At 41.0% G+C, this 16,523-nt stretch overlaps 1 protein-coding gene across 3 annotated transcripts in view; it reads left to right on the plus strand.

Moving 5' to 3' along the window:
- Cit (citron rho-interacting serine/threonine kinase) overlaps nt 1-16,523 on the plus strand; it is a 157,190-nt gene that overhangs the window by 33,962 nt on the left and 106,705 nt on the right. For all 3 annotated transcript variants that reach the window (XM_077108940.1, XM_077108941.1, XM_077108942.1), the window contains exons 6-8: nt 1,181-1,274; nt 7,090-7,293; nt 8,821-8,974. In XM_077108940.1, the coding sequence (XP_076965055.1) occupies nt 1,181-1,274; nt 7,090-7,293; nt 8,821-8,974 (452 nt within the window). The remainder of the gene's footprint in view (nt 1-1,180; nt 1,275-7,089; nt 7,294-8,820; nt 8,975-16,523) is intronic.

Below are 16,523 nucleotides of genomic sequence, written 5' to 3' on the forward strand. Positions count from 1 at the left end.
CAGTGGGGGGCAAAGCAGAGGAAGAGACCAAGGTCAACGGCCCTCTTTGAGGCCAAGCCCCCAGTGATCTGGCATTGTTTTAGTCAGCTTATTCTATGTTGTGACCAGAAGATAAGACAAAAACAATTAGAGAAGGAAAGTTTATTTTGGGGGTGATGGTTTCAGAAGCCTCAGTCATGGAGGGGCAACTCCGTGGCTCTGGGCCTGCAGTAAGGCAGCACATCAGGGTGGAAGAGTGTGGCTGAGGAGCCATCTTCCTTCTACTTCCTATTCTCTTAAATAAAACATCTGTAAGTCCAAAGGAAAAAAAACAGAGCGTGGCAGAGGAAAGCAGCATGGGACCTGGCACCAGGAAGAAGAGAGTGCTCCGCTCTGCTTGCCAAGGACAAAGTACACCAAAGGCACACCCCAGTGATCCACCTTGCCTTCAGCTACATCCTCCCTGCCTACAGTTACCACCCAGTTAACCCATTCAAGTGGGTTAATGCCCTGATTAGGTTAAGGCTTCATAACCCAGTTATTTCACCTCTAAGCATTCTTGCATGGCCACGTACATGAACTTTTGGGAGACACCTCATATCTACAACAGAACAAGGATCCAATCTTAAAGATTCTATCACCTCCCAAAAGCACCATGCTTGGAACTAAGCCTTTAACGCTTGGGCCTTTGGGGGTCACTAAAGATTCAAACCATAGCACACTTTTAACTGTATCCATTAGTAACTCATAAAGGTGCACCACAAAATCCTCAGTGATAAGTGCTTCTTCTCGTCTTCACTCATACTGTTTTTTAAAATCTGAGAATGTTGTGGGAATATAATGACAGAGCAATATTCATAAAATCTGGGCAAAGGCTCAGCTTTTCCATTGGCTAGTTGCATGACCTTGGTTAAGTTCTCATTTAGCTTCTTTGGCCTTAGTTTTGTAATGTAAAATATGTGTTTGTAGGAGAAATAATCCATATAATAACATGGATTTGCTTCTTTTCCTTTTTATTTCTCTGTTCTTCCTTCCTTTTTTTTTTTTTCCCAACATGTATGCCAATTATATCCATCAATAGGCAGGGTCTATGCAATGGAATACATACACTAAGGTTCTTGCTTTGATTGAGATCCTAGGTTAGCGATTGTTTGCTGATTATCAAGCACATTGCTAATTCAGGGTCCTCATTTTCTTACAGCGACATCAAGCCAGAGAATATTCTCATTGACCGAACAGGACACATCAAGTTGGTGGATTTTGGATCAGCTGCTAAAATGAATTCAAATCAAATGGTAACAATGGAATAAAATAGCTTAATAGAGGTTATGCCAAAAAAGCATTCCTTGAGCCTCATAAATTTGGGAAATAATGGGATACAGTGATGAGCAATCTTTTGGAGACTTCGTCTGCTAGAATACTACTACTCCTAGAGGGATAGGGTGGGAATGGGGATGTGGAATTATTCATAGAACCCTTTTATGTATAATGCCTTTTTAGACCATATGAAACATCTTTAGGAACAGTTTGGTTAAAAAGAAAGGAAAATGTTTATTTTGTTTTTGCCTTCATTTTTCTTGTCTCTTAGAAACTTCTGATGTAGTATCGTTTTTACTTTAAAATATTTTGTTGAAATATTTTATGTAATGTAACCTTCTTTTTCTCAAATCCTCTGTTTCCTATGCAACAAAACTGAAGCTAATCAGAGCATTTGAATTAAATATCCTTAAGTGTCAAGAACCAGTGCTCAAAATGTCATTTTTAAGTCTTGGACCTTTAGTAAATTAAACTGTATTCCACATGCTAATTAGGAAGGCAGGAGTGGAGCTATTGAGATCAAGAGTAAGAACACTTCATGAAAAAGATGACAAAGTTTAAAAAAATTAGAGTTAAAAAATCCTCTAAGAAAGTTGGTTCTTACTAAAATGTGAATTTTGAGGTCAGCTTGCAAAAAGAATGGTCTAAGAGAAAATCGACTTAGGTTTTAAGATTAATTTCACAACTGAGCCACTTGGTGACCTAGACAAATCCTTAAGAACTTGGCCTTTATTCTTTTCTCTAGAAAATACTGTTTCTAGTTAAAATGCACAAATTAAGAGGTAAAAGAAGCTGCTTTTCAAAATGCCCCCCCAGGTCTAAGTTAAGTCCTTTATAAATAGGACAGTATGTAAAATTGCCTGAAATGCGTTGGAGGAAAGGCAGGTGTTATTAGGTTGGTACTAGGAGAAGGCTGAGAGTTGGGTTAACACACTGTACTTCAGCGTCTGGCCTGTGTGTTCTGAGGACCTGAGACCTGCTGAAGATAATTTACTTAAATGTTTGGGCCCTTGGAAAACAGGCTCCAAATGCTGTTCAGAATTAGGATTTCTCAACCTCAGCACTATTATTTTTTTCGAGTTATGTTCTTATAATCTGCTCACTTAATCATCACAGTAAGAATAGGATTATAGATTCAAAGCATTTTATGCTTTAAAAATGATATAGAAGGACTGGAATGTAACTCAGTGGTAGAGCATATGGGTGGCACTGGCAAGGCAGTGAGTTCAAGCCCTAGTGCCCCTGCAAGAAAAATTAAGTATAACTCCAAAACAGGCATGAAAACTTATATTAAATTTAGTAGATTAAGGCAGAGGAAAAAATAACACAAAACTGTCTTCTAAGATTAAAACATTGTATTAGTGGCATTAATAAACTCACACATCAGAGCTAGGCATGATGTCACATGTTTATAACCCCAGCTACTCAGGAGGCTGAGGCAGGAAGATCGAAAGTTCAAGGTCAGCCTTTGCAACTTAGAAAGACCCCATCTCAAAAAATTAAAACCCAGAAACTCATGCATTTGAGAATAAATTGCAGTGTATGTCTGTAGTCTTGACAGTATAACTTCAGCTCTGTTGCCTTTTCTTTATTGTGGTGTTTTAGGATATTTAGCTATATACCTGATCTCTACCCACCAGGTCCCAAAAGTACCTTCCCTATCAATTACGACAACCAAAAATGTCTCCAGCCATTGCCAGATGTCCCTGGAGGGAGGGGAGCAAAATTACCACTCTGAGTTGAGAATGCCTATAGTAGTCTGAGAAGCCTCAAGAAGCTCATTAATCAGAGCTGGCAACATGCTTGCCATAGAAAACCTACCCAGGAAACTGGATTAAGATCCATAGTCATTGCTTCGTAAATAAGAATTGAGAATAAGAGCCTATCTCCACATCTAGAGGAACTCTCTTCAGAGCACTTGGTGGGGAGGCGAGTTCCTAGTCAAGTTTCTCTCTTCTGGTGCTGCCAATTGCCTTTTTCAGTTCCTCTAATTGTAGCGACTTTCACTCCAGGAGGGATCCTCTTGGAGGCACTCAGGTTTATTTGCAGCTCAAAGCTCAGTCTCCCATTATCTTGGTCAGGGAGTTACATCATTGCATATGCACACTTAGAATATTGTACCTCTTTTCTCCCTGTGCCTTTAGGGTCAAAATGTGAGAAATACATAAGAGGGAACTTTTAGCATTATTTTACATGTAAAGGCTGTTTTATTACAGAAGAGCAATAATTTACAATTCTAGATCATTTTAAGTGTGAATATAGAATTAGTAATTAAAAAAATAGTTTTGATCAATGTTGGAGGGTTAAATATGTGTTTCCTTTGAATAGAATGTTTTATAGGCTTAAAGTAGGTTGGATATATTTTCTGCACTCAGAGTATACTAGAAAAATATATCCATATTTATTTCAATTACTGTCACCCAAAAGTCAATCAGTCCTTTCTCCTGCCTTTCCCAAACTTTATCTTTGTTTTTTAGATATTTCTGAATCTTAGATACATTGAGTTTTTTCCACTGTCCATTGTCTTTATCTCAAGTTTCTTATTCAGAAGTATTTTGTGTTTTACCTTGGAGTATTTTATGTTATTCAGTAGGAGCAGAGGCCTAGTGACCACAGGACCTGCTGTGTGACTTGGGTCACCCACTTCACCTTGTAAGAATCTGAGAGACTGGAAAACCTCTCCCAGTTCCAATCGGTTATTCTTCTTTCTTGAAAAGAGTTGTAAGGAGATTCTAGTTAACACATTGTAGCATTTTTCAGCATTAAATAGCCCCTTTGAGCAGTTGGAAGCCCATAGGCACTCTTCCTGTTTAGATTTACGTAGGAGTGAAAAGATGTAATTTTCTTTTGCACAAGAGGAATAACATAGTGAGAATTCCGTTTTCCCTGTTTCTGCAGGTGTGTGTGTATGCCCTGGGCATCTAGATGGAGAGACTTAGGTTTTAAACAGTTTTACATGTAAGCATTTTATGAAAAGGGGTTGGGATGGTTTTCTTACTTCCTCATTTGCTTTTGGTATAAGAGTCTGCTAAGTTAACCCTTTTCTTTTTCCCTCCCTCCCTTCCTTTCTTTCCTTTTCCTTCTGTTTCCTCAAATATAGCAGACTCTTCTGTCCCCTGGCCATTTTCTTATTGTCTCCTGCTGAGCTGGTTTATTTTCCCTGTCAATATACTCAAAATTAACCAAATTTATTGGAGCCTTGTGGAATAGTGTGCTGCGGGCAGGTTGGACTCCAGGTGCATGTTCACTTTTAACATCTCACTCAGCTTAGCTGGCTGAATTGCCACCAGAGGAGAGTGAAAGCATACTGCAAAATCCCTATTAGGACATGTAAGTTTATGTGTGTGTTGACCAGGTTAAGGTGCTTGGAGGTCAGTGACTAATGGTCAGTCACTAGAAGTCTTTTTAATGGCAAGTAAACACTATGTGAAATTGTATAGTGAGCAAGCCAGTTGGTATTTTTTTTTTCCTGTCATAGCTTTCTAAATTAATAATGAAATTTAGAAAATTGTTGGATGTAAATATATTTAATCACATACCTATGATGGGGCAAGGTATGTGTTATCTGACTCTTTTTAATACGTCTAATCATTAGTTTTAAAATGAGGCATTGATATTTTATGCTTTTTGACTGGGTCACCCTGATATGTGACCAAGTCAAGTTCATCTCTCTGGATGTGAATGAGTGACTCTGTCCTGTCAGCCGCAAACAAGGAAAGCAATATTCTGGAACAGCCTATATGGAAATAAAATAAAATCCAATAGTGCTTATTTGACAACGGTGTAGTTCTGGTCCTGCAAGGTAAATAGGCATTTGATCAACAATCCAGTGACATTATCATTATTTAGCTAAGCCAAGATGTGACAGTTCTTGTTTTGTTAAAGAATACCTCTTGCTCAGTGCTAGGATTGTGGTTTTTGCCAAGAACCTCTAGTTTAATCCTAACCCTATGCTGAGCTCATAGGACAGAGTCTTGGCTTAGACTTCCCAATGTCAAGGCTTTCCCTTCCTTGACTTAAGCCTCAATCATGCTGTGGCTCTGTCTGGACCACAATGTGGCCCCTTCGCTCTCACTTCTGTCCTTTAGCACAGGTCTGCTTGCGGGTTTCTTGGGTGATCGGACTGTCCAGCTTTCCTGAGTGGGGGCTTGTAGAGGAGATCCTGTTGCCCAAAGCAATGGTGATTAGTGTCAGAAATGGGAAGAACCTACACCACTGAACTTTTTTTTTTTTTTTTTTTTTTTGGTGCTGGGAATGGATCCTAGGGCCTTGTGCACAGCAGACAAAGTGCTCTGTCACTGAGCCCATTCCTAGCCCAGAATCCTGTATCAGAATGTGGGCCTGAGGAAAGGGAAAGGGATAAGGAAGAGGGACAGGAGGATTATAGGAATGATTTATATATTCCTGTATTGCACACATATTGGTGTGTGTGTGTGTGTGTGTGTGTGTGTGTGTGTGTGTGAGTAAAATGAGAGGAGATGGGAGAATTCCAGAAAAATCTCATTTCTTTTAATAAAAGGATTTTGGTCAAAGGAATGAACAAGCTTAGTTTCGGGCTGGAAGAGCTTCATCCAGCATCACTGGGGAAAGGAGGCCTCACAGTGTCCTCTCTAAACATTCCCTTTTCTCTCAATACCCAATTAAAGCAAAGCAAATTTACTTTCTTGATATGAAGTCCAGTCTTACAGGTGTGTGGCCATACCCCCAATCTCTGGGCTTTCTCGGGGGCACTTAACATCCTTTAATGAGGAGAAGGTTCTTTCACACCATTTAACTGCTGACCCAGGAGAAGCTCATTTGCCACGTGGGGTAATAGGACATCTGGTTAACGTGGTATGTGACTAAAGTCAGGGCCTTCCTGTTTTGATGGGGAGGGAGGTTAGACAGGTGATCCTCAGACTTCAAATTTCATAGCTCATTAAAACTTCAAAACAATTTTGAAGACCAGACGGGCTGCCACGTACGGGGCCCCCCAGTGAGTGGTTTGGAATGAGGGGCAGAAGACCTAATTCTTTCATCAGCATCATTTCAAGAAACAAAGCACATTTAAACACTAAAACATCCAGAAGGACAATTCTCATGGAGAAAAGGACAGTTCCTAAAAATGGAATACTTTTACCTTTATGAAAACACCTCCTACGTTGTCCTAATGCCTTGCCAAGGTCAGGTGCTGGGGCACCATTGGATTGTAGACCCCTGGGTTTTAAACAGTAGGGGGGGATCACAGGAGAAAGAGTGAGGTGAGGAAAATGAACTCATTAACATCCAACGCTGGGTGGAAGGTATTAGTCATGTCACACCCTGTGGGCAGGCTAACATGGGAATGCGGATTCCAGAATCTATTTCCCAGTTTTTTTGAACTTAAGATCTAACCTGCATTTGTAATATTGCATTGCCTGTTAGCTGCCAGTTCTTTAGTGATGGTTAGACTGATCTTCTAGATTGCTTGTTAGGCTTTATAATCATTTTGCTGTTTTCTTAAGTAAAAGAAGTTCTAGCAAATCAGGAACCTGTATCAGGAGACACCAGGAAACACCTTCATTGATGCCACATGCCCAGCTTCCATTTGTACAACCAAGGGGTGAAGGTCATCAACACATTTTGTTCTGCTGCCTTTGGATTGTTTTGTGCGCTTTTAAAAAAGAAAATTAGTAAATGTTTGTGTTTCCTGATAATGTGCTACTTGACAGAGGTTTGATCAGTGGCAGATCAGCTTGGGTCTGATGTGGCTATGGCACTCTACTTGAGGACACTTGAAAGTTTGCTGAATTCAGTTTACTGATGGGATTCTAGGTGAACTCCAAACTCCCGATTGGGACCCCAGATTACATGGCTCCTGAAGTGCTGACCATTATGAATGGGGACGGGAAAGGTGTCTACGGTCCAGACTGTGACTGGTGGTCCGTGGGAGTCATTGCTTACGAAATGGTTTATGGGAGAACCCCGTTCACGGAGGGAACCTCAGCCAGAACCTTCAATAACATCATGAACTTCCAGGTAAAGGGCCATTAGATTTCAAAGTAACATTGAGAAATGCCGTTTAAAAATGGTGTGAATGAATGTTTATGTGTAAACCAGCATGACACTCATTTTGTGCCAAAAGCTGTGCTAACACTTTATTAATTATAGTTCATAGAATTAAACTATAATTGTAATTGCCAGTAATTGTAAGACTATGTCATTATTTCATGTATCACTAGAAAAGAAAAACTGCTGCCAATTAATTTTAATATTTTTATTGATTATAAAATGCATCTTGATTTCACTTCTGTTAAATGTGCATAAATGTAAGTCTTTGAATTGATGAAATATAGTTTATTAGCTTAATTCATCTTCAGACAACACTGAGGTAGGTATTATTATTATGATAATTTTCATTTGCAGATGAGAAAGCAAATCACAGAGAGGTTATGCAACTTGCCCCACATAACACAGGCAGCCCGACTCTGAAGCCCATGCTCTTGATTTTATGTTGAACTGCTTCTGAGAATTATCAAATATGGTAGTAAAATTGAATAAGAAAATTAATTAGAATTATATTAACATATGTATATAAAGTAAAACAAAAGTATTTTCTGGGCTGGGAGTGTAGCTCAGTAGTAGAGCACTTGCCTAAAATGGAGAGGCCTAGGTTCTGTCCCCAGTACTGCCAAAACAAAAAACAACAACAACAAAAAACCCAAAACAAGCAAAGGATCACCTGTTTTCTAATAACTGTAATTTTCACTATACTAAGCTCATTCTTAAGGATATGATAAATATGTAGTTTTCAGTTTCAACCAAAAGGAAAAAAGGGAACTTATTTCTTAGGTTTTCATATCGCATTCAATTTTCATCTTCCTGGAATGGTTAATATACATTCTTAATGTACATACGTTGTTATTCTTGAGTCTCCTCTTGAGTTGAAGTTTCCCCTTAGATGACTCTTGGGGCTGATTTATTTCCTTAATTTCAGTTCACTCACTCATTGAGTAGTTCAGTCACAAGTGAATTGCAGCAGATACCGGGAGGTACTAGGGTCACAGTGATGAGCAAGGAGGCCCTCGCTGCCCTTTCTCATCATCAGTCAAAAACTGCAGTACATTGTGTCAGGGCAAGAGCAGAGTACAGAGGGAGCCTGTGGAAATGAGCACCAGGGTAGGAAAGGGAGCCAGGGAAGGCTGGTGGGTGGGGAGGGAGTTCTAGGCCGGGAGAACAGCGTGATGTGTCCAGGGAACTTTAAATAGCTCATCATTGTTGGACAGCAAAGAGAGAGATGTGGAGCATGCAAGATGAGCTGGAGAGGGGAGCAGAGGTCAAGCTGAGGAGGAGATGGAGCCCCTACAAAGGAGCCCGGCCTATTGATGTGAGCAGGCCACTTATTTTGGGAACATGCCTTTGGTCCAAAGTTAAGAGGATATAAAACTTTCTTTTAAAAAAAAAAAAAGTAAAAAAAAAAACTTGCATATATGAGAAATATTCTTTGGGATGTGAGAAATTGAATCACTGCTAAAGAAATTAATTATTGTATTTTTTTTGGAGCAGCGGTTTTTGAAATTTCCGGATGACCCCAAAGTGAGCAGTGGATTCCTTGATCTCATTCAAAGTTTGTTGTGTGGCCAGAGAGAGAGGTTGAAGTTTGAGGGCCTCTGTTGCCACCCTTTCTTCTCTAAAATCGACTGGAATGACATTCGTAACTGTAAGTAGAGCATGTTTCTTAAATTTGGGTGTTGGGATTGAAAAATATTTATGAGCAACCTGAAATTACTCCAGTTCAAAGCAGCTGGGGTAAATGACATAAATAACGGCTTTAGTTACATGTAGGAAGAGAAAAGGGCTATTGACATAGCTGTCTGAGGAGTAATTCTGCTTTAGCATTATTTGCATACAACTGGGTCATTTTTCAAACTCTACAGTTTTGTGGTCTTTAGAGTGTTACCTCACAGTAAGTTCGAGGTACAGATCGATGGGGCTTGAAGCTTGTCTCTTAATTTGACAGTTGCTTCCCAGAGGAAACATGGACCTAGCTATTTCATTCACAGATTAGGAAGAGGACACTGAGATCAGGCAGGGTGCCCAGGCTGCTCCGCTAATGGCTGGGCCTGCGGGGAGGCAAGCTCCCTGCTGTGTTTTGTTTCCCTTTGTTTCCCTCTATGATATTTCCCTGTTCATATATGTAAAATATCTAATGTGTATGTACTGTGGACTCATGCACACATCACTGTGTGATCAGCTTTGCAAACTGAATTGATCAATTATAAACAAAAACCTGATTTATTATCAACAAAATCAAAGAGCTTGTTTTTTTTTTAAAAACAGATTGGCAATTTCTTTTTAGGATAATTCCTTACACATGTTATTGATTACATGTGACTTAATGACCTGACCCAATGATCAGTTTGGCTTAGAGTCAAGGGGAGAGCAGTTTGCCTGTTTGAGTGTTTTATTTTTGGTAATGAGGGGAGGTGGGACTTGTTTTTAGGTATCAAAACCAGGCTTCTGATTGGAGCCATGTTGTAATTACTGGTTGAACTTCCCTAATCCCAAAGTTCAAAACGCTTCCAAAATCTGAAAGTTTTTGAGCACAAACATGATGCCACAGGTGGAAAATTCCACATCTGACCTCATGAAGGGTTGCTGTCTAAACACGGCACCCTAAAGATACTGCTTAGAATTACCGCCAGCCTATGTATGTGTGTACAAAGCGCATATGAAATATAAATGAACTTTGTGCTTAGACTTGGGCTCCATCCCCAAGATATCTCATTATGTAGATCCAAATTTTCTAAAGTCCAAAAAAATCTGAAATCTAAAACACTTCGGATCCCAAGCATTTCAAATGAGGTATGTTCAACTTGTATAACCTCTTGTGCATTTGGCTGTGACACAAGAGTCGTTAAGATCCAGAATTGTCCAGTTGAAGGCTATTTTGATGGTTTTTCTAACCTCTTGCCAAAATATTACACTGGGGAGCATTTCCATAAATATTTTTTTGGCACACATTTTTCTTCTGGATTGTAGTTCTGGTTGTCATTGTTCTGACAAAATACCTGAGAAAATCGACTTAAAAGGAGGAAAAGTTTGTTTTGGCTCGGGGTTTTAGAGGTTTCAGTCCATGGTCACCTGGCCCTGTGGCTTTGAGCCTGTGGTGGCACAGTACGTCATAGCAGGAATACATGTTGGAGGGAGCCTGTTCCCTGGGTCCTAGCCTGACTAGGCCCTGCCTCGGAAAGGTTCCACTCCCTCCCAATAGTGCCGCAAATTGGCAATCAAGCCTTCCAGACATGTCCTTTGGGGGACATTTAAGATCCAACGCATATCATTTTGGTAGCTACACTATTTTCATTTTTTCTAATCTTTAGACAATCCTCCCACCAAACCTCTAAAGTTGAGACTTTTTAATCAGTAATATATTTTCAGCATTCTTCCTTTTATGCTTTTTGAAGATTTTGATAGAATTTTTAGCTGCTGTTCAAGTACTTAATCTTCCCTAGTCTTGCTTTTTTAATCTCTTATCTTTCTGAACAAGCAATTAATTTTTTATGCACAAATGTGCTGATTATGCCCAACTACATGTCTCTACTTAAGAAAGTCAGTGAATGGCGATTAATTATCTGAGTAACTTCATTCTTTGTTTTGGTAAACCTTGATGTTGTTTTGGTATGAGAGTGTTCCCTTGGTATCTGAGGAGGACTGGCTCTAGCACCCCTCAGGCATAGCAAAATCTTAGGATGCTCAAGTCTCTATTTATATAAAACAGAGCTGTATTTGCATATGACCTATGTACATCCTTCTGTATACTTTAATCATCTCTAGATGACTTATAATGCCTGATGTGATTTACTGCTATGTAAATAATTGTTATACTCTATTGCTCGGGGAATAATAAGGAAAAAAGTCTGTATGCATTCAGTGCAGATGCAGGTTTTTTGGAGTATTTTCAATCCTCATTTGGTTTAATCTGAAGATATAGAATCTGTGGACATTCAGGGCCAACTGTGACAGGATTCCTAGATTTTGTTCTAGTCTTTTCCTTCTAGCCTCCCTACAGGTTTTAGGCTTATTGAGTTTTTAACTATTTTTCTATGAATCGTACAGAGCCTAGGGAGGGTACATGCCATTGTCAAATGTGGTTCTTGACATTTGTCCATCATGAGGCCCATTTTTTTTTTTTGTGTGACGGTAATTAAACCCAGGGCCTTAGTGAGAGCTGAGCACTTGCTCTAACCCTGAGCTACACCCCAGCCCCATGTCCTTGAGAAGCTCTGGTTGTCCTTGGGTTGAGGCAGCTTTATGGTAGGTCACTCTAGACTTGGTCACATTCACACGTGGCCTTGTAGGGTCCACCACGCCTTCTGTGGCCTCCTGTTTATTTTTTCCTTACCCTAATAAATATTCGCTTAGTCTTTCAGTTTTTCTTATCCTTAACCCACACCCTCCTACCCTCGTTGTGTTTTGTATCAGGGACTTCTCTTCCCCTGACTGAATCCTGAATCTTAAAAACTTTGATGGTTTTTATTGACTCCCAACTCCCAGTGTAGTGGCTCTAAAGACTCACAGAATAGATTTGCTTTAATTTTTTTTTTATTTTTAATTTTGGAATATTAAGTTTGTAGAAAAGTCAAAGGATAGTACAACAGTCCCAGCCTACCCTTCACTTAGTTGTCCCTAATGGGAACCCCTTACTTAATGGTTTGACATTTGTCAAAACTAAGATTAATATTTTCGTATTACTGTTAACTAAACTTCAGATTTTATTTAAATTTCACCAGTTTTCCAACTCATATTCCTTTGCTGTTCCAGGGAATCAGTCCAGGGTACCATGTTGCAATTAGGGTGTTTATATTGAAGGGGCTCAGCCTGGCGTAGATACTTGGTGCAGCTCAGCCAGGGGCTGGGAGCTTCTCGCCCACTGAGGTTCAGGAGAGCCTTTTCCTGACTCTGCAGAGCAGCATGGTGTGAATTTCAGTGTCTGCTAGCAGATCTTCCCGTTTGCCCTGCCTGTTTGCAATCAGCACAGGGTTTTGTGATTGAAAGCATTGTTGAACTCTGTGCTCTTTGAGCCATTTGCTAACTAGGTAACTCTAACATAAATTATGCCTTTGTCCAGTCCTGCTTTTCATAAACACATGTGGTGTGACATTCATCAGCCAAAACACTTGAAATCATCAAGTTTCTTAAGTTCATGGTTGCTGCTTCAGTGCCTTGGGTTCCAGGCTGCTGAACATTTCTGCTTTCCACAACACAAGATGGTCCCTTGATGAAAGCAACATTAGCCTCTCTGCTGTTTCACCCCTAATTCTTCTTTTTCTTGTTGTAACCAATGAAAGGAAGTACTGCTTAACACAGCAGGTAATAATCTTCTGAAACTCATTATCTCAAGAGGTGGTCCTGGCAGGAGGTATAAATGCAATTTAAGAAAGGTCTGGACAGATTTATGAATGACAGAACTGGGAGTGGCTACTGAGAGAAACTAGGACGTGGGTTGGCTTTGACACTGAGGTAAGGCAGAGCATCTGTGCCCTTCTAGGTCCTGCTGCTGGGGGGATGCTGTGGGCAGTGCCGCGTGAATCAGGGATCTGACCCACTTGAGGGATACTGAGTCTCCCAGCAAGTGAGAATCCCCGAGATGAGTTGCGGCCACCCCTGTGGGTCTCCAGGTGCCCATCACTCTGATGTTTCGCCCCTAGCCTCATACAAGATTGTGTTTTTGTGGCTTATAGTCATCATTGTATCCAGGCTGCTCTCCAAGTTTCAGTAGGGGGTTTCTTAAGCCCATCAGCTGCTTCAGGCTGTGCCCTTCAATGACACTTCAGATTTGGGGCGGGATTCTGCTCACACTCTGCTTGAGTTTTCTGGGCTTCTCGAAAGCAGGAGCCAATCAGAGCCTCTGGGGTCACACCTGCCTTATTTGGTGTATCCTATCTGCTTTTGTTGGTGGAAGAGTTTTGCTGCCTTGTACTCTTTGTCACATCTTTTTAACCCTGCCCTTCCCCGCAGGGCATAGTGATGTGGCTGGAACCAGCACACCTGCACCTGTCATCCAAGACAGAGAGAAGGGTGTAATTCGGGGGTGATGATTGTGGGTGATTTCCTCCAACACTTATGGCTGATGCTCTGGGGAACCGTGTTGTCCACTACTCCTTTCACTATTTTCAGAAAGGTACAGTTCCTGCCAATGTATCCTGATTCTTCAGGCCCTTTGTCTTTGTGAGTGGCGAGTGCATGGTGATCCCGTGCTGATGTCACGCTGTGTTGTTGTCCTTCTAAACATGCGTCCTTGTTGTCGTGGATCTTTATTCACTGTCTGGCTCTGAATGGGTGTAGTGAGACCTCAAATGCATACCTTGTGTTTTCTTGACGAACCTTAACCTTAATCGTGAGGGTCTTTGTCTTAGAGGAGAGGCATGCCATGTTGTCCAAGCCCCGGGTGGCATTCTTGAAAATTTTTGTGTGCAAAAAATGAGCACCATGTAACTTGCCAAGTTTTAAAATGCCAGTAGTTTTAGCATAATATGTGGAGAGGGCACCTTTTCTGTGCCAGTCGTGTGGTATTCAAGTATATCACACTGTATTGCTTCAGAAAAAAATTCTGTTCAATGTAAGAACTTTATACCCATTTTACAGACATGGATACTGTGGCAACTTGCCCAAGATTGTTTAACAAGTAAGCGAGTCTGGATTTGGGTCAAATTTTGTGCAGTTCAAAACCTGTGTGCTTATCCAGGCCTGGTGGCACACACTTGCAATCCCAGCTACCTGGGAGGCTGAGGCAGGAGGATTGCAAGTTCCAGGCTAGCCTGGGCAATTTAGGGAGACACTGTCTCAAAATATAAGACTGGAGGTGTAGCTCCATACTTGTCCAGCATGCACGAGGCCCTGGTGCAAACAAACAGACTGTGTTCTTTCCACAGAACCATATGGGCCTTGGCATTGTTATTAGTAATAATGTTTTGATGATGGCAAATAATAAACCATGTCACAATAGAGAGTAGATAACCTCTGGGTCTATTTAAGAACATTCGGAATTGCAGTAGCTTTTGATTCTGCAAGATTTATCTACAGTGTGCTAAGTGCTATTTTAGGTGCTGTGGCTCTACTGATAAGCGAATTTGGATGTGGCCCTGCCTTCATATAGCTTACAGTCTAAGATCCTAACTGGCCCTTTGCTTGAAAAGATTCATGGTCTTGTGAAATTTCTGTACCTCAAAGTGATAGGAGGTTTCATGCTTTGTAGATTCCCTGTGGGGTTACTGAACCCCATTGATTTTAAACAAAACATAGACCATAGACTGTGACCTGTGACCCCTGACCCCTTCTTCACATATCGCATCCTGCTAACTTGTTATCCTCCTCATATCTCAGATTTAGTCTAAGACATGTGGGATCCATGGCCCGTTTCTAGAGTCAGGATTTATAGTGTCAGAAGGAACAGAGGAGTCTCAGGGTTCATCTTGTTTCCTATTATTTAGAACAGGGTCTCTCAACATGGGCTCTGTTGACATTTGGGGTCAGATAATTCTGTGTCATGAGGGATGGTGTGTGGATTGCAGGATCTGAGCACAGCAGCATCCCTGGCCTTCACCCACAGATAATGTGTAGCATCTTCCTCTGTGGTTGTGACAACCCACAATGTCACCAGGCACTGCCCAGTGTCAGTTGGTGCCAGTTGAGAACCATTGATTTAGAAGAATTGGCTGGATTGTTACCAGCAGAGATAACATTCTGGTAATCTTAATCCCTCGAGACTACCATGCTAACAAACCGTAGAAGTGTTATCTGGGGTCAGTAGGACCTTCCTACTCAGAGTGTGGTCCATGGACCAGCATCATCAGCATCACCTGGGAACTTGTTAGAGATGCAGACACTCAGTCCTGCTAAGTCAGAAGCTGCATTTTAATAAGATCCCCAGGTAATCCTGTGCACATTAGCATTTACAAAGCCATGCAGGAAGAGAAAAATCAGACCTGTCAGCCTTGGAGTTTCTGGCTTATCATTGTGTCTTCCTCATTTTGTTCTGGGCTCAGGTTAGGAGGAGGCTGTTTTTTGGCAAAGGATTCCATGGGTAGATGGGACTGCTTAGAACTGTTGGATTTTATACTATGTTTTTGAGGAATTTAAAGCTTTTTTTCCCTCTGACTTTATATCCTTCATATCCTTCAATTTGCTGGTTTAACTTAATCTATCTTCTGTATGTGGTGCTGAGGATCGAACCCGGGCCGCACGCATGCCAGGCGAGCGCTCCAGCTTGAGCCACATCCCCAGCCCTAACCTAATCTATCTTCTGATAGCAAAAAGACATTTCATACCTCCCCCACCCTCTCTTCTTTACCATGAGCTCCTATTCACTTTTAATTACAATGCATTAAGTGGTGTTCATGAATATGTCTATTGCCATGCCATTTATTGAGTACCTACTGTGTGCCAGAGTCTGCTAAGCATATTATTGTCCTGCCTACTTTTCCCAACCCCCTATGAGTTAGGTTTTCTAATTAGTCCCACAGTACATATGAGGACACCGAAGCCTGAAGAGCGGAGCCCCCGAGGGAAGGTCATGGACCCAGGTCTCTATGACTCAAGTTCTCTTTGCTTTTATTTTTTGAAAAAGTAGTACATTCTATGGTAAAAATTCAAGTGGTTCAGAAAGTTACACAGTGAAAAATGTCTCCCACCCCATGCCCCAAAGTGAACTCCTGCTGTTGGATTTTTGTATAGCTTTCCCAAATACTCTGTTAACATAAACACCGGCACAGACTGTACTTTTTTTTTGAACTGGGGATTTAACCTAGGGGCACTTTACCACTTCATCCTAGTCAATTTTATTCTTTATTTTGAGACCGGGTCTCACTAAATTGCTTAGGATCTTGCTAGGTTGCTTAGGCTGTCCTCGAATTTGCAATCCTCCTGCCTCAGCCTCCTGAGCTGCTGGGTTTACAGGTGTGCGCCACTAAGCCGGGCCAGACTATACTCTTAGCAGCGTATTTATACTGCTTTCCAAGTTTTTAGGAGTTTTTATTGGCAGGTTATTTCCCTCAATCATTGAAAAAAAAATGGAGGAAAGGTTTTTATAAGACTGTGCTACATTTATCCTTTGGGTTTGCTGCTCTGCTGTTGATTTCCGACAAGCAGCACTCTTCCTCCCAAGTAAAAACCCCAATGGTTTTAACATTCATATTCTGCTTGTTTATTTTAGCATTCTTCCTATAGAAGAGCATCATCTCAGTGCCTTGTGTATTTTGTATGTGTGT

The sequence above is a fragment of the Callospermophilus lateralis genome, chromosome 1, assembly GCF_048772815.1.
Source record: "Callospermophilus lateralis isolate mCalLat2 chromosome 1, mCalLat2.hap1, whole genome shotgun sequence".
Taxonomy (NCBI): Eukaryota; Metazoa; Chordata; class Mammalia; order Rodentia; family Sciuridae; genus Callospermophilus; species Callospermophilus lateralis.